Here is a 20,961-nt window from a genome sequence, read left to right as displayed (position 1 = left end):
TAGGAAGATTCTAGGAGAGTTTGGAAAGGGTAAAAGGATATAGTATATGAAAAAATCCAATAAAAATTAATATAGAAACTTTAAAAATAAATTAAGTTCCAGGTTCATGCGAATTTCCTTACAAGCATTTGACAGCTAGGTTATTTGAAAGTTAAGAACCTCTGTAACTTGTACCATGAGTCCCTTTTCTTCGTGTTTCTAAGATCAGGAACTCTGGTAGTAAATGCATGGTACTTATAAGTGTTGAACGGGAGGGAGGGAGGGAGGGAGGGAGGGAGGGAGGGAGGGAGGGAGGAAGGAAGGAAGGAAGGAAGAAAGGAAGGAAGGAAGGAAGGAAGATAATGTCCCTCTAGCCACATAACAGAGAGTGTGCAGGCAGAGCCTGGACTTACTGTATGATGTACAGCCCCAGCTCTCCCTGAGCTGGGAGTTCTAACTGCTCCTTGTCTGTCAGTCTATTGTAGGGGCAGAGGGCTTGTCCCTTGCATTCCGGCACATGGCTAGCTCCTTGCTGGGCCACTGCAGCCAAGTCTCCTGTGAAAGCCTCCTCCATGAGGTCATCGTCTGTGTGGGCTACTTCACTGTCAACCACCCAGATAACCAGGTAAGAGCCTCTGGAAGGTACCTCAGATGACTCCCCACTGAGGGTGTGAGGTATTGGAGTGAGAAAAGACAGGCTAGCCTGCTGGAACCCATCTGTCCTGTATGAAGCCCTTTAACCAGGCTCCCAGGATAGGTTTCTGGCTTTATCTCTAAAAGGATATTTGACCTACACCAGATAGCACAAGGACCTCCTCTTTATAAAGGTATAAAGCTATAAAGGTAAGACATTTTAGTAAAATATTTTTAAAGTACACAGAATCATCCATTCCCTCCTATACAGTTACCTCCAACTCCCATGCTATATGGATGCCAATACTCTGGCTGTGATAAGGAAGCATCTACAGCTCTTGGCTCAGACCACTTAGCAAACATATAAAGCTGAGCTTGGCCTTGCTCTGCCTTCGTGTTCAGAGGCTCCCAGATAGTTTGGGGCAGAAGCTAAGAAGACAAGGTTCTGGCTTCTCCTGCTTGAGAGACAGGCATAATTCTATTCACTGATACTTTATTTGGTTTCTGAGTAGGGCTTCTTCTGTGAATGCATTCTCCTGCTTTATGAGGGTAGAATGTTTGTTATGAATTGGAAGATGATAATGAGGTACCTTCTTTCTCTTTTCACTTTATTTTTTAAATAAATTATGATGCAACTAACACATTAATTCTGAACCACCTCATTTATATAGACAGAAGGTTAATTGTATAGATTATAGCTGAGAAAAATATCTAAATATTCCACTAACTTTTACTCTAAGCTCACTGGTTTTTAGTTTAAGCAAATCTAAAATAAATGTGACTATTAGACTTTTCAGCCTAGAGCACACTAGAGGAAGACAGGAGAAGAGATGAGAGTGTTGTCATAGCCAGATACAAGGCTATGTAAGTTGCGCACTGAGAGCTGCCAGTACATGTCTGATGAGGAGGAAAGGATAAGAGAGAACAGAACAGGCCCAGAAGACCAGAATCACAGACTTATGGGTTCATAGAAACATTCAACCCTTAGTAAACACGGGAGCAAAGTGGGCCTTTGGTGCATTCTCTAGAAGAAGGGTAAGAAATGGACCATTTAAAAAAATTCTTGTGGTTAAAATGTAGATCTAGGTGCTTAGAAGAACACTATATATAATTTTTTTCCTATTCCCAAACCCCGTTGCCAGGAGGCAGTTGTTTGCTGCCTCCTACTGTGGAAATACTCAGGAAACTCCTTCTCCTGAAAACAGCCAGATTTTTGTCCTCTCTAAGGACCAGACCTATAAATGGATAGCATTCCTAAAACTACTCCAGAAATGATTGGTGAGGGGACTCTCCTATGTGGATTTCTTTCCTTTGTGTGTATCAGTCTACTGAATGATTTTTATCTCACTTTAAAGTTTCTTCTCTTGGTTATGACCACAAAGTGTTCCCTATTTGTCATTAAAAAAAAAAAAAAAAAAAAAAAAAAAAAAAAAAAAAAGACATGGCAAATATAAAGAATAAATAGGAAGCCTCATTGTTTCTGATCTCAGAATCTGAAATTGTCACTAACAGGTTTCCTTCCAGAGTCGTCTTCATGAACAGTTTTACATAGCTGAAGTCATATTGCACGTGTATTCATGTCTTGCTTTCTGCACTTCATCTTATACAGAATATCATTTTTAATGGCTCTGCTGTGTGTGGACATTCATAGTTTACCTAACAATTTCCTGTTTTATATGTAAGTGGCTTATGCTATATATCATGACACTCTGCTGCACTTGTAAAGAGCTGAGCAGTTTGTGGATGTGCCATTTAGCAGTTTCACACTAAGTGAGTGTGCATTTCCACACCAAGAGGCTTCACTCTTACAGTACATTTCACGCTGCTATGCTTTGAAACTTTTTGTATAAATCAACTCTTAGGATAAGTTTATGGGATCAGGCTTCTGTGGGGTTTCTGAGTTTTTCTGCTGATGCTAGCTCACACAGTCGTCCTCCGCTTTAACATCTCATACTTTAGTTGGTCTCACCAGAGTGAACAGAGCCTGGAGCAGGGAACGTGTATTTGAACGGATAAGGAACAAGCAGCTGAAATAGAGTGAGCGTGGGTACGAGTGGAGGAGGGGAAGGGTTAGGAGATGAGAAGGGGAGGAGGAGGAGGAGGTGGTGGCAGTACCACTGCCCATCAGGCTTGAGCTGGAAGAAAAGGATGCAGTAAGCTTCGGAGGTCACTGTTGAGAGATGATGTCACTCAGAGAACAAAATTAAAAAGAAGAGTGAAAAATGTCAGATCTTGTGTCTTGGTACCTGGCCTCCCAACAAGGGCGAAGTGCTAAACTGATCATCTACTGAATCAGAGGAGACAGTTCAACTCTGAGACAGTCGTTGAAATGCAATACAACTTTATAAGGAGAAAACAGAACATGTTAAATTACAAAAGAAATTAAAAACTGATAGAAAAGATTGTGAGAAGACTGTAAAAAGCAAAGATTTATAGCAATGCAATTTCTAAGCATCACCTTGTCGTGTGGAGATCTGGCCACTGTTGTGCCCAGGTGTTGTCTCTCACCTCATCAGCACTACAAGTCATCAGTACAGAGTTAATTCCTGCCTCAGATAGGTAGTAGGCAACAGTGTTCTAAGAGGCAAGGTATGCCTACTGAAACAAAGAAGAGCACTGGGAAAGTTAAGTCAGGTGTGTAACGGGCTCATCCACTGGTGGTCACTTACGTGTATCTAGGACAGCAGTCCCTGCCCTCCGAATACCAACATGGGGTTTCTGGGCATAATATGTGTGTCCCACTCTGGGAGACCCATAAAGATTCTAGGAAGTTATAAATAAGCCCAGACCACAATTTAACAAGTAGAGGGCCTGGGTTTTAGCTCAGCTCTGCTTCTACCCTACCTGCATGATCTTGGATGAATCCCCCTTTATCATGGATTTGTGACTGTTGAAAAGTAGTTCTGGAGAGTAGTGACATTTATACTATGTGTATTTGTATCTCTCTCTCTCTCTCTCTCTCTCTCTCTCTCTCTCTCTGTGTGTGTGTGCGTGCGCGCACACACACATGCATACATATGTGTCAGTGTATGTCTGTGTGTGTTCTCATGTATGTCTGTGTGTTTTCATGTGTATGTTCCTCTGTGTGTGTCTGTAATACTACTAAATTGTAGGACTAAAATGTTTCAGCTGCTAAATTATATGTTATGCATATTTCACATGATTAAAAAGATTGTACTGAGATATGCCTTGAGACTGTGACATTAAAAGTCTGAGACTAGAACCATAGACAGACCAGCATCTGATTTCAGTGGGATTCTATACCTGAATTTGTGGTTTTTAGATCTACCTTACTCTCCTCGATCCTGTCAGCACCAGACAGCGTAATAAGCTTCCTGCCCACGTTGTGGCAACTTGTAATTTAAAGCTCACTATCTCTCGGCTTCTCCAGTATGAACTGAGGAGAACAAAAACCATTGGCAGACACCACAGACTTCTCATGGCTGACATGTGCAGCTTTGCTATGCCATGGCACCACCAGCCACAGTTGTTTTACCTGCTGTGTCCCCTAGCCCAAGTAGAGATCTGTGCCGGGATCTGTGGGTTAGGTTACACAGAGAAAAGCATAAGGCAGACAGCCACAAGTTACTGAGGTGACTGACAACTATTTGTATCCAGTAAAATCGGGGACTTTTCTACTGTTAAAAGGGTTTTGTTTTTTGGGGTTTTTTGGGTTTTTGTTTTTTTTTTGAACATATTAGTTCCCTTCCCCACAAACCCACAAATTTGCTAAGTGAACGTTTGCTACAGAGATCCAGTAAGAACAGCTATAAGCTCTTACTCCCGGGCCCATGTCTGTGGAGCATTTATCCTAGGTCATCTGGGCAGCCCCACCTCACAGGCAGGCTCAGTGGTGACTCTTCTTCTCAGGTAGTCACTTCAGCCTGGTGGGAGAAGTGGTGAGTCTCAGTGCAGGTAAATTCCATGTTAATTTGCAGGGCATGGTTTTCCAGAGCGGATCCTTCATCTCCTCCTGAGAAAACAGCATGTTTCTCTACAAGACAGGGGTCCCAAAAATCTTGCTGCAGCCTAAGTCTGTTTGATTAGGTGACTGCTTTGCATAAAGGATTGGCCTTTTTTTTTTTTACTTGCTGCCACTTAGTCAATTAACTAGAAGGGCTGAGCCCCATGATACCACAGATCACTTGAGAAGAGTAAGCCAGATAATAAAAAGTAATGCCCTGTCCATGATGGAACCAATCATCTGTTTCCTATAGGTTTACAGTAGCTAATTAAAATGATGTTTTAATCAAAAGCTTCTCTGTATTTTGCATTTTTATGACTTTCTAAATTCTTTCCCATTTAATTATTATAATGAACATAATTAATATGTGCTGTCAACTCCTTGCTTTATTTGCATTGTATTGGATAATTAAATTTGTTCTGATAATTAAATTAACTCAAATGAAAGATTGTATGACTGCCTGAATATTACTGTCATGGGAATAAGCACCTTTGCATATTCATTTTGATTAGTGAATGCGTTTCTCATTAGGCAAGGCCTGGTAGAGTCCAGGTGCCTCAGTTTCCGTCTTAGGATAACTGAAAGCAAAGATCACTTTGGCCCACCTGTTCCATCCAGCCTTTCTGTAGTACCAGGAAGAAAGATCAGAGCCTTATACTTTCTCAACTCAGGACTCAATTTTTTGTACAAGAAATTGTTTCATGATCCAGAGTGGGTAAGTTATAAAATATAAATCAAACATTTACTGATAATAAATCATAAAGAAATTTATTTTAAAACAATCTTTGGACAATATAGGTTTACTATTTACTAAAAACTGAAGCAAATGAGTTACTAATTAGATGGGTATGCCTATTTATTTTTATATAGATAATTAAATATTGGCTGAATATTTGATCCTGCAGATCATAGAGCACCCTCAGCAGTTTTCAGAGTTGACTGACATTTATAAACACCAGTATTAAGACCATCACTTCATACACATATATAGTGCAAAATGGCAAAAGTATGATTAGTGGGAGGTATGGCTTTCTGCAGGGAAGAGAACACCAACTAGTTGTTCAGTACAAGGCCAACTCTTAAAACATACATTCAAGTGATATTCTCCATCAGATTGTATTTAGGACTATAAGTGTATATGCAAATACATATGTGTAAGTAATAACAATTAGGGAAAAAAGTCATGAATTTGAAGGAGAGAAGGAAGGGGGTTTATGGAAGAGTCTGCAGGGAGGAAAGGGAAGGAAGACATGTAATTAAATATAATCTCAAAAATAAAATTAAAAATTTTTTAAAAGTATATTTAGGCCAGGCAATGGTGGCGCACACCTTTAATCCCAGCACTTGGGAGGCAGAGGCAGGCGGATTTCTGAGTTCGAGGCTAGCCTGGTCTACAGAGTGAGTTCCAGGACAGCCAAGGCTATACAGAGAAACCCTGTCTCAAAAAACAAAAACAGAAGTATATTTAGGGCCCTTGAAATTATGGGAAATTCTGTCCTAAGATGAAGACAAATTCATTTCATAGGGTTTTTTTTTCTTTTATGAAATTCAAGTTAACAACTCCAACAGCAGTTTTTAAAATCAAACATTAGAACACAACACAATCCAGAGATGCACTAATTTGATACATGACAGTAGGAAAATATTAGAAGTCTTTGTTTTCTGCAATTAAACCATTATGTTTTTGAAAGAGCAGGAAACTTTGCTTGTACAGTAAAAACACTTTATTTCATATCAAATATAATGGCCTTGAATAGGAGCCAAGGTGTTTCCAGCATGTTTGTTGATACTGGAGGTATATGTATAGTTAAAAGTGCACATATTTTATATTCAGAATCATAGTGACAGTGAAGATGCATGATATAACATGAGAAAGTGCTGCCCAAATCACCTTGGAGTCATCATGTTTGATTTTGCATTAATGTTTGATCATTGCATGTTGAAAGCCTTTTCCTGTTGCCATATTTTTCAGTCACCTCAGTCATTTATATGACCGCATAATAAAGTCATGATCCCACAATTCAACAAGCTGGGGTGTAGATCATGTAATCATAGCTCTGCACTGTATTAGAGCACCTGCATGCTTCTAGGAATTTCAGAACAGGCAGGGAGGCTAAACAGTGGGGCTCTACATGCGATTGTGTGGTGTGTCTTTTCCAGGTCATTTAATGACTTATTTTTTTAATTTGTTCTTGTTCTTGGTTTTGTTTTAGTTTGGGGGTTTTTTATTTGTTTGGTTTGGTTAGTTATTGCTGTTTTGGCTTGGTTTGGGTTTTTTGGGGGGTAGGGGGTATCGTTATTGTTTATCAAGACAGGGGTTTCCTGTGAGCCCTGGCTAACCTGGAACTCAGAGATCTGTCTGCCTCTGTCTCTTATAGAGTGCTGGGATCAAAGGCATGCACCACCACCATGGACTTTTTTGTTTTGAGATAGGATTTCACTGTGTAGATCAGGCTGACCTCCAAGTCACAGAGATCCTCTCACTTTGCTCTTGGATGCTGAAATTAAATGTGTATGCCACCGTGCCTGGCCTGCTTTAATCTGCTGCACTTGTGTTCTCCATTTTACTCCATCTGCAGTTAAAGAAGACTGGGTTGTCATTGGTTGCAGTTGCTTAGCAGGGTATTTACCACTGAGCCACAGCCTTTCCTTTGTGGTGTTGAATTTTATTTGATTTTTTAATTTACATGTATGTGTATAAATCAAAGAACAGTTGTGGGAGTCAGTTTTTTCCTTCCACCACATGAGTTCTGGAAACACAGACTTGGCAGGCAGCACTTTTACTGGCTGGGCCATCTCACTGCCCTTTCTGGAGTTTTGTCTTATTTTGTTTGTATTGTATTTGTTTGCAGTGTCAGGGCTTGAAGTCAGAGCCTCATACATGGTAGGCAAGTGCTCTTCTTCTGAGCTCTGTATCCCTGGCTTCAGTTGTGTTTTGAGAATGGCAGTTTGCCTAGCAGTTTCCCGAATCACAGCCCAGCTTTTAGAGCGTTCAGACCTGGCCTAAGTCCTGCTCAAACATCCTTTTCTTACTCTTTGTCTTTCTCAAAGGCAGATGATCCATCCTGGGTCCCACCTACTTGGTACACTCTACTGACCTCATCTACTCCAAGAAGCAGCTGCTGCTGCACTGAGCTGAGAGTGAAGGGCATGCCCATCATTCAAGGCCTTCCTGTCTTTCCAGTGTCAGCACCTCATTCTTGAACTGTCACACAAGCATTCACCTTTCGACATCTCCCTCTGATAGCTGTAGCTCCTTTCAGAAGGGGAAGTGCTTCGTGTCTAAGGAAAAGCCCAAGAATTTCAGTAATATGACTATTTTAGAGCCAGGTTGTTATCAGTATTACAATTCCAAAAAAGATCATGACTTGAGAGGCAAGAGTAGATCATTAAAAGTAATATTTGCCTAAATATGTACATCAGTGATGTGCCTGCAGTTGAAATGAAGAAGGCTACCACCCACTAATTCTGGCTCTGTATAGCAAAATTCACCCCCTTCACAGGATCCAAACAAAGTACCTTTCACTCCCCTCATCATTTGTGACTTTTCCTACACAAATTTAGTGCACATCTATGCCCACTAGATAGATAGATAGATAGATAGATAGATAGATAGATAGATGATAGATAAATAGATAGGAAGAAAGAAAGAAAGGAAAGAAGGAAGAAAAAAGAAAGAGAGAGAAAAGGAAACACAGATAGACAGACAGTTAGTCTTAGTTAGGATTTTACTGCTGTGAACAGACACCATGACCAAAGGTCAACGTTTAATTGGGGCTGGCTTACAGGATCAGAGGTTCAGTCCATCAAGGTCAGAGCATGGCAATGTCCAGTCAGGCTTGGTGCAGGAAGAGCTGAGAGTTCTACATCTTCATCTGAAGACCACTAGGAGAAGACTGACTTCCAGACAGCTAGGACGAGGGTATGTCACAGTGACATACCTACTCTAACAAGGCCACACCTAATAGTGCCACTCCCTGGACATGTCCATACACACACACACACACACTGAACCTATAAGCCAGCTGCCATATATAATTTTTTATGGAGTAAACCAAATTTTTCTGAGTCTATGCCTTTGGTTATGGAGGAACTTCTTAAGTAAAATACCCAGATATAGACTGTAAAGGTCTAGTCTTTATTCAAGGTCTCCTGAAATAAGGAAACTATATTACCATTGTCAGTCCCAGAGGGAGCCGTAATGGCTGCACTAGTGTCTTTCTATATCTTTGTGGCCCTGACCAATGTCACTGCCCATCTCTAGACTTTGGTTTCCTGTCTATAAAAAGAATTAAGTCTAATAGCATGGATATAATGTAGGTAAGACTGTAACACACATGGCTTCTGGTCCAACTCCCAGTGGAGTACTTGTCTCATCTGAAACCTCACACACAGTTTGTAATCTCCACATTCCTGTCAACATCCTCAGCTCTTAACTAACAGAGTTGACCACTGAGCTCTGCCTAGGGCATTCTAGGGCTTCTGTAGCCTACATCTCCAAATTTTCTCCAAAGACCAGTTCCAGTGGCTCAGGAATCATGTGGTCAGGTAGGCACAGCAACAATTCTACTTCTTGATCCTGATTTTCTGATGTTGGCAAGACTTTTATCAGTATCACAAAGGACCCTAGATCCAGTCTCCCACCCCTACCCCCTTGAATTTGAGTCTACCATAGACCGCTGTCCAAGGCTTGGGGAGTGGTCATTACTGCTGGACTCTGTAGCGCCCTGATCATTGCCCAAGTGATGCTGGCTTTGCAGGTTTGAGGCCTGTGGTGAGGCATAGTGGACAGTTAGGATAAAGCAGACAGACAGACAGACTTAGTTTTTGGCAGCCAAGAAGCAAAGATTGTACCTCTGCAAGTGGGCTTTTCTGTTCATATTTGATTCTATCATCTAGGCCCAGCCTCTGGGATGCTACTTCTCACATTCAGGGCATGTCCTCCCAACCCTGAGTATTATAATCATCTGTGGGAATACCCTTACGGACACACACAAACGTTTTACTAATACCCTCAGCAGCTCTCAGTCTAATCAGGTTGACAGGGACAACCATCCCAGCATTATAGTCGACTGTCAGCTTTGCCACCTCATAGTACCTGATGTGCTGGAATCCTCACTCGGTTCCTGCTTTAAGAAATAAAGAGTTTGCTCTTGAAGCTTGACGAAAAGCACGTGGTCTCTGGCCATGACAATACTGATTGACTATATTCCCAGCCATTCTGTTCTGTAGCTCTGTGATCCTCAGCACGCCACTTACCTTCCCATTGTATGTGTTCTTATGGGTGATACATAGATTATATTCATAAAATGTCATGGGATTATTATGTACAGTGAATTAAATCAGTTGCTTAGCAATTAGCACATTCCTTAGCCCAGAGCAAATGCTAACCTGTGGTATCATTGGAACTATTGTTTTTTCCTTCCAGATTCCCTGCTCCTAATGAGAAAAGCCCCCATATCCATTCAAGTCAGCTTTGACACTTAATACCATCTTAAGTAGGTTATCTCGCTGTCAGAGTATGTTCTCCCATCTGCTGAGAAGATGGAGAAAGCTATGTGACTCCTGCCTCCAAGGTTGGACCCAAAAGCACAGGGTTGTCTTCTCATAGTCAGGCCTCTAGACTCTAACTTTACATACTGCTCTGACTCAGCCACCAAGGAGTCCCAAGACAGTCAATCTGGCTCTGGTAAACTGGCTGCCTTCCCAAGAGGTGTGGCTGGTTCAACTGAACCTGCCTGACAACTAATCCATATATGCCTGTCTGGAAAGCAGTGAAGGTAGGCACAGAAGCAAAGGGGAGGACGACCTCACACCCAAATACATCTCTGTATTTAGCCAACTAAAGAAGCACTAAAATTGCTGCGAGGTGCACTGAGATTGTGTTAGGAAGAGAAACTAGAAAATGGTTCACATGAATCAATGTGAACATTTAATGGGCCTTAATTGGAACCTTATCCTACTATTCTTAGAGCAGAGAGATGAAAGCAGAAGAAATCTGAGAGACCATTTATTTTACTTGAGAAAGCAGTAAACTGAAACTACAAAAAGATTTGACTACTATTATATTTTTATGATTAAATAAAATTGTCATAGACTAGTGCTGGTGAGCCCATAAATGCTCCGTGGAATGCACCCATAGTTTCTGGCAGCTGTTGGATTATGGTCAGAAAACCTATCAGCCTGTGTTCTGCATTTGTTAACCCTGCCGTTCTCACACCACACAGCAGCTTATGAGAAGGAAAGCTTACCTAGTTCTGCTGGCAAGAGCCACTGGAGTATTTGTTTTTTAAGGTGTTACTAAATTCTTTGCTTCTACTTATCTCTCTTCCCCATCTCCCTACATTCTGCCGGTTGTAATGAGCAGATCTCTCTCTCTCTCTCAATCTCTGTCTGTCTCTCTCCCTCTGTCTGTCTGTCTGTCTGTATGTAGGTATGTATGTCATATGTATGTGTGTTCTTTATTTTTCTTAAGAGAAGCAGGATTTTAAATATCAGACCCAAGGCTCTGAGGTTGAATCAGCGTATTTCATGTAATAATTTTTGTTATTTCTTTTTAAGAAAAAATATATTTTAAACCTGCCCCTTTACCATATTTACATGTAGTATCTGTAGGTGTGGGCAGCATAGACGTGTCCATGTGTGCGTGTTCATAACACAGGACAGGATGATATCTGGGAACTTGGAGGCCTTCAAAAATCATCTAGCTGACTTTCCTTGTGGCCAGAGAAGAGAGGTCTTCCTTCCTGCCTTTGAGCTGGTTCTGCCAACAGCCTGTCCAGAGTGGCTCTAAGTGGCCTTCCCTCTTTCTGCTCCATCCTAGCAGCAAATGGGATATGGAGACTCGGGCACATAGAAAATCCAAACTAGTCCGTCAAATTGATCATGATATGATGAGTCTGTATCATTTCCAAGGCCAGTGTTCTATAAGCAGGCCTCCTCAGATATGAATTAAACCAGAAGCAGAGTTTATGTATAGTCTCTGACAAATCCTAGGACTGGTAGCTTAGTGTTGGCCCAAGATTCTACTGCAGGATGCATTGGGAAAGGATTCAGAATGTGCTTCTTCTAAAGTATAGCTCTTTTCCTCACAGAAGATTTGAGAAATAATGATTTTTTTTAAAAAGAGGCCCCATCATGCAACAGAACACTAGAGGGTTCTGGGAAATTGCCAATATTGTGAATTTTGTGGCCCTTTAGACATTTACTAGTCATTCATTCTCATTTATCAGCTTTTACTAAATGCCAACCCTGTTTCAAAAGATGTACTAAGAGATTCAGAAATACCTACAGTCCACACTGTTTTGGGGGAGTCCATAGACCAGGCACTGTTGCAGACACACAGGATAGGAAGAAGTAAAATGATCAAGTCTCTGCCTTTATGTACTGACATTCTGAAGAGTGCAATTCAGACAGAAAAAGAAAAACAATTCTGGTCTCTGATGGAGATACTCCACAATGGAAACAATGTTTGTGCTGGTATATAAGAGTAAAATAGAGGTTACTGGGTCACGTGATAGGAATATGCATAGGAAAGGGCATAAGCAAAGGTATTGAGGTACAAAATAGCCTGACAGGTACAGGGAACTGCATGCTGTTCATTATGGCTGAAACTTAGCATTTGAGCGAGCACAAGAGATAAGCCTGAGATGAGGTAGAACCCAGGTCATTAAGTGCCCATGTGGTGGCCAAGGACTGGGAGATTGAGGAGCCTGAAGCCACTAGCATGTGGCTGATGTGCTGAGACATGGCTCACACTCCAGTATTTGGAGAATGGGTAGGTAGTGCTCAGACCTCCACGCTGGATGCTCAGCACCCAGGAACTGGTACCAGTAGTCATGAGTCATTATTTTCCCCTGCAGAAGAGGAGTAAGAGATTACGCCCAGTGGCCCTCTCCTATCCCTCTGCAGCAGATAGTGGGTTTCTCTCAGGAACCTAATTAAGCGCCTTCTCAATTTCCTCACTGGAACATAGAGAGACAGCCACTTGCCTCTCCCTACTTGAGAAGACCCCCTGTCTCTAGGTTCACCTAGGAAAGGCCAACTCCCCAACTACTGTGTTTTGATTCTCTTGACCCTGGCTTCCTCTCTATTTTTTCCCCTCTCTCTTCCTCCTTTCTGATTCTCTACTGCTGCTACACAGCAGTGAATCCAGGACCACCAAGAAGGCTGCTGCTAAAAGGCTACCTCCTATATCGTCCATAAGATTTCTGCAGTTAACCCCATCCTAGAAATGTCTGTGGAAGAGGCAAGTTTGGAAAAAGAGAAAATTGTTGCAGAACTAGACTAAGGAATACTCAGGCGTCATTTCTTTTGTTGTGATTTGATATGATCTAATATGTGGACAGAATCTTCTTTTATTTTTCTGGGATGTTAAAATAAAGCCATCACTCCCACCCAACCCCACAAGGCATCAAATTAAAGAAGCAAGGGGTGTGTGTTTGGAACATGACATTAAAAAATGGAGAAGATCAAGGATGTTCTTGTTATATTGCTCCTGTCATGAGCATTGGTTCCAGGTATGACAGACTGGCAAGAGCTAACTGATAAACCTGGCCACCATTGCTGCTCTTTTCCCCAGCATTGTGCAAACTCAGGTTTGCAGAGAGGAATGCACCAACTACTTTGTTTCCGTTCTGCTAGAAAAATATTCTTTGTTCCAATGATTACAGACTCTCTGAGCTGTCTATTTTAGTGAATTTAGATGTCTAGACACCTGGTTTTGCCCCTGTATTGAGGACATTTTGTCTCTGACAAGAAAAGGAAAAAAACAAATTGGGAATTCTTAGGCACGAGGCATTTGCCCTAGTGAAATTTAACTGCTTGCATTCATTCCTCTCTACACCATTTACCCCATCACACTGGTGGACAGAACTGGTCTGATTTGACAGAACAACTTTCAATACATGGTGAATAAAACTGCTCCCTTACACACACACACACACACACACACACACACACACACACACACACATCCCTATACCATTGTGCCAAGATGCCAAAGATCTCCGTCATCTGCCCTTACAGATTCAAAGACAGCATTAGCTAAAGGCCTTGAAAGCCCTATGGTGAACAGAGCCTACACTCTAATGTGATAAATACAGGCTCCTGAAATAACTTATAAATCAAAACTAATTTATAGTTTGGTTGTAGAAGCCAAAACTCATTCTTTTCCCAAATAGTTGGGAGACAATTTAACATTTGCCAGCACTACACTAGGCATGGTGACGCGTAGCAGCGACACAGGGAGCACTTGTCCTCAGCAGGCTGTCTTAGACTGAACAAGAGCACACTCAGTCTGTCTCTCTCACTCGCGCTGCATTTTTCCTTCATTTTTGTGTGTATGAGTACCTTTCTGTGTATTTTGCTTGCATGTATGTCTATGCACCATGTGCATGCAGTGCCCATAGAGGCCAGAAAAGAGTGTTAGATTAGATCCCCTTGGACTGGCACTGCAGATGGCTGTGAGCTGACATGTGGGTGCTGGGAATTGAACCTGGGTCCTTTAGCAAAAGTAACCAATGCTTTTAAGCACTGAGCCATCTCTCCAGCCCTGGTAATTTTCTCTTATAATCAGTGACAGATATAGAGCTGGGGCTCAGGTGACAGTAAATATTTAGGAACTTGCCATTGGTTCTTCTTGGAGAAAAACCAAGCAAACAACAACAAATTTCCATGAATAAAACAGAATACAGAGCTTTCTGTGACCACTCCTAAGTAAGTAGTGAGTTCAGAATCCCTCTGTAGAAATAAATAAATCTGAATGTGATGGGTTCTGTTCTGTTTCTGGTTTTTTTTGTTTGTTTCTTTTTTTTTTGGTTTTGTTTTTGTGGGTGAATTCCCTGGAGCTGTAGATGTTACTATAGCACCTGTAGGTCGTAGCCAATATGTGTACAAGAAGTTGAGAAGCAGCCACACAACACTTCTGTGGTTTACTGCTCAATGTTGTCATTTTGATATGGTTGGGGAATGTTCTATACCCAGATTACCCTTAAAACATAATGTGTGTTCAATATTAACTACTTATAGTCACTTTTAAAGAAATATTTTAATTTCCTGCCTTCTTGTGTCATATTGATTTAGTATATATTTTTGCTGCCTTAAGAAATTAGTTCCTTCTGCAATGTCAGGTATGTGAAGATCATCATGTAGAAGTAATTTTTAAAGGTATGTATATTAAATGAAGATAATTGCTTATAATTAATTAGATATTTTACCGTAATGTAGTCATGCTCTCAAGACCAAACTAGAAGGAGAGACACATTTTTTCTCTTACATCAAATGGTTCATGACAACTTTCTGAATTTTTTTTAGTTATTTTAATCCTTACTTCTTTTATTTGTGTCTCTGTTGCTTCTTCCTGTTGTTAATTTTACCGACTTTTCTGCAGTACTCTTGTCAAAGTTGCTGATGCTGAGCTGCTAGAGACCAGGACTCTCTTAGGCTGGCTTCCGAAGTGTGAACTGCTACCCTCCGCTGGAGTGTGCAGAACTTCCTGGGCCAAGCGGCCTGAGTCACGAAGGAAGATGGCCTGCTCTGTAGGAATAGAGTTCTCTGACTCAGTCAGTGCCTTAGCCCAGTGCTGAGCAGCATAGGTGCTCAGTAAATGCCTGGTGTTGCTCTTATCTCTCTACACATTCCTTCCTTCCTCGATCTGGCTGCAGCCCCAGCGTCGCAGTTGGAGAAAGGGGGCTCTCCAAGGGAGAGGCAATCGGGCTGCTTTCCATGTTTGTATGACTCTCCACTCTCTTGAGATCTTAGAGTGAGTGAAGTCGCACAGGTGTGAAGTCTGCAGATTAAATTTTTCCCTGCTTTCCTACTTGACTTTCTCTTTCCTCTTCTTCCTCCTCTTCCTCCTGTTTCTCTTCTTCCTTCTCCTCCTCTTCTTTCTCCGCCTATTCAGATTTTAACAAAGCTATACCAGAGGCATACCAAGTGTTAATATTTTAGACATATCTTCTATGATAGCATTTTTTAACATTAAGACCAAATATTAGACTTGAGAAGTGAGCATTGTCTAGAAAGAGAACAGTTGCTGCTCTAAGTCACAAGTTTTTACTCAAAAGTTGAAAGGCCCCCAAGCAGACCACACATTGGCAGAAGATTGTAACTTCTCATTTATACAGATAATTCATCACCAATTTGCCAATTAAGAATTCCATGTGTCAGCCTGGACCATGAAAACTATGGTAGGGGGGTTATGGATAGATTGCTCGCCTGGCCTCAGGCCAACAACACCTCCACAAACTGATTTACCAGAGTAAAATATAAAAAGAGACAACATTGGGAAAAAGATACACTAAAGATGTATGGATTGGAAAAAGTATGTTCCCATCAAGTTCACAAGAATATCTCTAAACGTGAATCAAAACCTGAAAGTTATTAATCATTTACTAAGAAGCAAGCCCCTGAAGTTGTCACAGAGACTTCCAACAGAGGGTGAGCCTTGCTGATTGCTGGGGAATCAACAGTGCTGCAGGATGGAAAAACTTAAGGAGCAAGAATCTCCAAGGCAGTAGGCTGGAACAAAGAAGTAATTTCAGGTAGGAATCTAGATCTTAGGCTAGAACAAAGAAGTAATCTCAGGCAGGAACCTAAATATTAGGCTAGAACAGGAAGTAGGCTTCAGACTTGAAAATGACCTTGGACTAGGACAGGGAAGTAGGCTCAGATACTTTGGTCATCCTGATAAGCTCTTAGGAACAGTGATCACAGGAGTATTCACGTAACTGGGTTCAATGCCTTGCTTTATCTTTGACTATTTGTGTTTATTGTCTTGCTTGTTCCTTGACTATTTGCATCTCTATTGTATTGCTAGTTCCTCAACCTAGAACTGACCTTAATACATGCATGTAATCAAAATGGTATAAAAGCAAAAAGGAGGAGGAGGGGTGGGATGGGGTTTCTAGTGAGGGGAAATGGGGAAAGGGGATGACATCTGTATTATAAATAAATAAAGTATCCAATTAAAAAAGAAAAGACTCCATGGGGGTTGGGAGGAGAATCTCCAAGGCATAGCAGCTGCACATTTAAAATGCAGATCACAGCATAGGAGAGGTACCCAGTAATTGAGAACACCAGCTATTCTTTCAGAGGACACAGGTTCAGTGCCTAGCACTTCAGTCCCAGGGGATTTGACACTTTTTTTGGCCTCTGCCAGCACCAGCCACACATGGACAAATATGGAGGCAAAACACCATACACATAAAATAGCAATCAATGTATTGTTCTGTCATTCATATATAGATAAAGATAATAGATATAGACATAGATAAATGAGAAAGAATGAAAGAGGCAGGGTTTGTAGATATTAGAACCCTACAGGCTTGCTCTGGAGGGAGGCTGGGTACTCAGCCACAGCAAGACAGTACTTATTTTGGAGTTACATGTTCCAACTGTTCACTCCTGGAAGTCCTGCTCCACTCTCAACCATTCCTCTTGTTTACATTAATAAAACTGATCGTTTGAAACAAACTCTTGGCACAGCCCAACACATAACCAAGAACAGGTCATGTGATACTGAGCCAAGAAAAGTGTGTGGTTTTTAGGAGAAAGGCCTTTCGTGTTAGTTTAATCTATGTATGTTGGTTGGTTTAGTCTGTTTAGAATGGCCATGGATCATGCTCATCTTTATCTGGGCTGGCATTGTCACTAAAGACACTGCTGGCTGTCGACCAGTCATGGGAGTAAGCTCAGAACTGGTAACAAGAGCTTCTCTACCCAGGAATGGGCAGCCTTGTGAGTGAAGTGGCCCTGGACAGGCCTAACAGGCTAGAACAAATCAACATTTGGAGTTTAGAGTTTTCCAGCCGGGCAGTGGTGGCGCTCGCCTTTAATCCCAGCACTTGGGAGGCAGAGGCAGGCAAATTTGAGTTTGAGGCCAGCCTGGTCTACAGAGTGAGTTCCAGGACAGCCAGGGCTACACAGAGAAACCCTGTCTGGGGAAAAAAAAAAAAAGTTTTCCAGGCCCAGCTCCAGCCCAGACTGTCTGGGGACTTAGACTACATCTCTTGGACGTCCCGAAACTTGAATCCCTCTTTATAACAGCAGTGGTCCATGTCTGCCACCTTGGAGCTGACCTCAGATGTTATAGATAGAGGGGCTCATCTCCTGAGTACTGCCTCAGCCTAGCTAGCGGTCACTATGGTTCTGGTAGTACAGTGCCCTAGACAACCTTGACCTCCTCCATCCCTCATAAGATAGGAACATTGGTTATCTTACCAGTTCTGCTCTGCATTTTCTGTTGGACCGGGAACAGAGCTCACACCTAACAACTGCTTTCCAGCATCCCTCCCCCAATTCCTTAGAGCAGAAGGTCTTTCTTACCAGTCCATAAAAGGGAGACCTTTTCCATATCTCTCCATGTGGGCAAACCAAGATTCCCTAGATGGTCCTCGGGACCTTGAAAATCTCAGTTCTGGTGTCTGTCCTTCTAGACAATGTGGCTCAGAATATCACAAAATCCAATCACTTTGCTGTTTGTTGCTGGGGTGGTGAGTGAGGGATATGGGAAGTTTTGATACTTCTTAGCTCAGGCTGGCCTTGAACTTCTGATCCTCTGACCATAATTCCCCAAGTGCTGGAGACACAGATGTGCATCACTGCCCCTGGCTGAACTAAGTTTAGTCAGCTATACTACTTGGGATGATTTCCAGTACTTAAGGATTTCCTTCAGTGTGTCAAGGGAAGCTCATCCTAGATATGAATATGGAAGCCAATAACAGCTTCCATAATAGCAAGTCCAACACAATGGCCTCAAACTCATGTGGACAGACAGGGGACAGACAGAGGGAGGGAGGGAGGGAGGGAGGGAGGGAGGGAGGGAGGGAGGGAGGAAGGAGGAAGGAAGGGAGAGAAAGAGAGACAGAGAGCTTTAAGCCTCTGTTGCTTTATACTACTTACCTGTGTTTCTTGGACTATGCTTATGCACGGATTTTCTTTTCAAAACTGTCAGAATGCATTTCCTATTTCGCCACCACAAGATCCTGGCTGGCACCCCAAACACTGTTTGCATAGGCTCTGTTCTGCACAGGCCAGGCCAGGGAGCAGCCTCAGAAATAGCTTCTCAGGTGACATTAAGCCTGCTGATGATTGAAGCCTGCCTCTACCAGACCTTCTGCTCTAAGGAACTAGGGGAGGGATGCTGGAAAGCAATTGTTAGGCTGGGTGTGAGCTCTGTTCCAGGTCCAACAGAAAATGCAGAGCAGAAAACTAGTAAGATAACCAATATTCCTAACTAATACTGTCTGTGCTTTGTGGGCATGGACACATTAGGTCTGCATTTAAACCTTGGAAACTTCTACCCACCTCTTTTATGAAAAAGACTCTGAACTTAAATTACCTGAGTGGATATGTTGATCATGACAGAGCCAGGCCTAAAACCCACAGCTATCAATTGCCAACACTCTTGAGACTGCATAGTGCCTGTAACAGCCCAGGGAAAGCTGTTTACCTCTGTAGCGCCTGGAGAGCGATGGTAGCCTCTCCAATGAGCATCATTGTGAGGGCACTGGATCAGTGGGTTTAGTACAAGAATAATAGAAGTATCGCTCTGTCTGTATGCACTAAGCCAAGGAAAAGCACACAACTAGGCAGCCAGAAAGAAGATCCTAAAGAAAGCCTGACCTCAGACTTCTAGCTCCTGAATGGTAGGGAATAAATGTGTATCACTTACATTACTCCAGGCTGTAGTATTTTGCTTTGTCAGCAAAAACAAAATGATACTAAATCTGTGAGTTTCTTCCCTCCACCAAAAATTCCTTCACCTATAACTTCCAAGTACCTGCACCTCATCCAGTCTTCCACATACAGTCCACCCTGTCAATGTAGCTTCAAGGGAATGTGGGCAAGGAACACTCTCTCCTCCCACAGTACAGCATCTTTACCAGATTCCTTGTATCATCTCCCACAAAATCTAATGTCAAACCAACCTTACCCAACATATCGCATCTTCACTGTGTGGGGGGAGGACTCCTGATTCTCTTTTGTTCCTGTGGCATTAATATATCACTTGGCATGGGACACATTCTTCAAATGATGGCTCTAGTTAGCACTCTCTGGTTAGTGCCAGAAGCTTAGTGGGTGGCCAGGATCCAAAGCAAATTAAAGGACTACCAAGTTCACTTGTGTATCCTGGACAGCACCCTCATCCTCTTACCTGGAGTCCTTTGTCTCTGGCATCTAGGTCCTCCCAACACATTTCTACAGTTGTTTCCTTTTTCTACAGTTACAACTTGCAGAGTGATTACTAGTAACAGAAGAGTAGTTAGTCATCATGGGACTCTTGTCTGCCGTCTGTGATTCCCTCATCAGGAACACTGAAGAAAACCCTGTGGTCAGCAGGACAACAGGGACAGAATTGTGCCCTCGGCCTCTCCCTGAGACCAGAGGAGCTGTGCTGCCATGGTCCTCCCCAGAGCAAGATCGAAGGATGGCTGCAAAGCCTTTCTAATCTAGTCAAATCGTTTTCCTATTATTTTTCTCGAATTTAAAATGTAGAAATCTTTCAGTGAGAAAGAATATGTTTAAAAATCCAGTATTCTTTGCCATTTTTTCCCTCTTTATTGGGGTGTATTGCAGTACTGCTGTTGGTTTACTTTGTGAACCTGAGCTATTTGATTTGTTTTTGAAGGAGAGACTTCAAAGAAAATACTTTTTAAAACACTATACTTTCAAACACAAAGCAATTGAACAGTTTGCCAAAGGCTGCTCAACTGGTCAGTGAATAAAGGCAGACTCCCAGATCACCTGTTCTTTGATTAGAACTTTTTTTTTCTGTATGTAATCTTGGCTGTTCTGGAATTCACTGTGTATATCAGGCTGTCCTGGAACACACAGAGACTTGCCTGCCTCTGTCTCCTGAATGCCATGTACCATCACGCCTGGCAAACACCTATTTCATAGTTGTACCTATGGCCAAGGTCACTTTGCATCTCTCTTAATCTGTTACATTTATGTATTTATTTGTGTATGTGCACTTCTGTGTGCACAGTGATCTCACTGCAGTGCTTATGTGCCAATAGTGCTTATGTGACAGTCCCAGGACAACTTACAGAAGTCGATTCTTTCCACCATGTCTCCTTCCCATCTGGGTTCCAGGGATCAAACTCAGGTTGTCAGTGTTGATGACAAACACCTTTATCCACCACCCACCTGACCAGACTCCTTCTAGTGGTCTTGGAGCCAAACTCAGCATCTGAAAGTGGATAAGTTTCCGTCATTACTGAGGTTATACCTGCTCCTGACTTGCTGTCTCTAGCTGAAGACTTCAGCCACCTTAGAACCACACAGCCAGGGCACTCCCATCTAACTGCTGCAGTGCTCTAGAAGGAGAATCTGGGAATCCAGTTAACCAGTATATCCTGAAAGGTGGGACAGGTATCCTG

General features: G+C 42.2%; 1 protein-coding gene across 7 annotated transcripts in view; it reads left to right on the top strand.

Moving 5' to 3' along the window:
• The window catches only part of Scaper (S-phase cyclin A associated protein in the ER), a 325,065-nt gene that overhangs the window by 294,877 nt on the left and 9,227 nt on the right, over positions 1-20,961 (top strand). For all 7 annotated transcript variants that reach the window (XM_076925321.1, XM_076925318.1, XM_076925323.1 and 4 more), the window contains one exon: positions 455-604. In XM_076925321.1, coding sequence (XP_076781436.1) covers positions 455-604 — 150 coding nt within the window. The remainder of the gene's footprint in view (positions 1-454; positions 605-20,961) is intronic.

This window comes from Arvicanthis niloticus, chromosome 26 (genome assembly GCF_011762505.2).
Source record: "Arvicanthis niloticus isolate mArvNil1 chromosome 26, mArvNil1.pat.X, whole genome shotgun sequence".
Taxonomy (NCBI): domain Eukaryota; kingdom Metazoa; phylum Chordata; class Mammalia; order Rodentia; family Muridae; genus Arvicanthis; species Arvicanthis niloticus.
The sequence above is the reverse complement of the archived record's forward strand: the minus strand, read 5'-3'. Positions and strand labels throughout refer to the sequence as shown.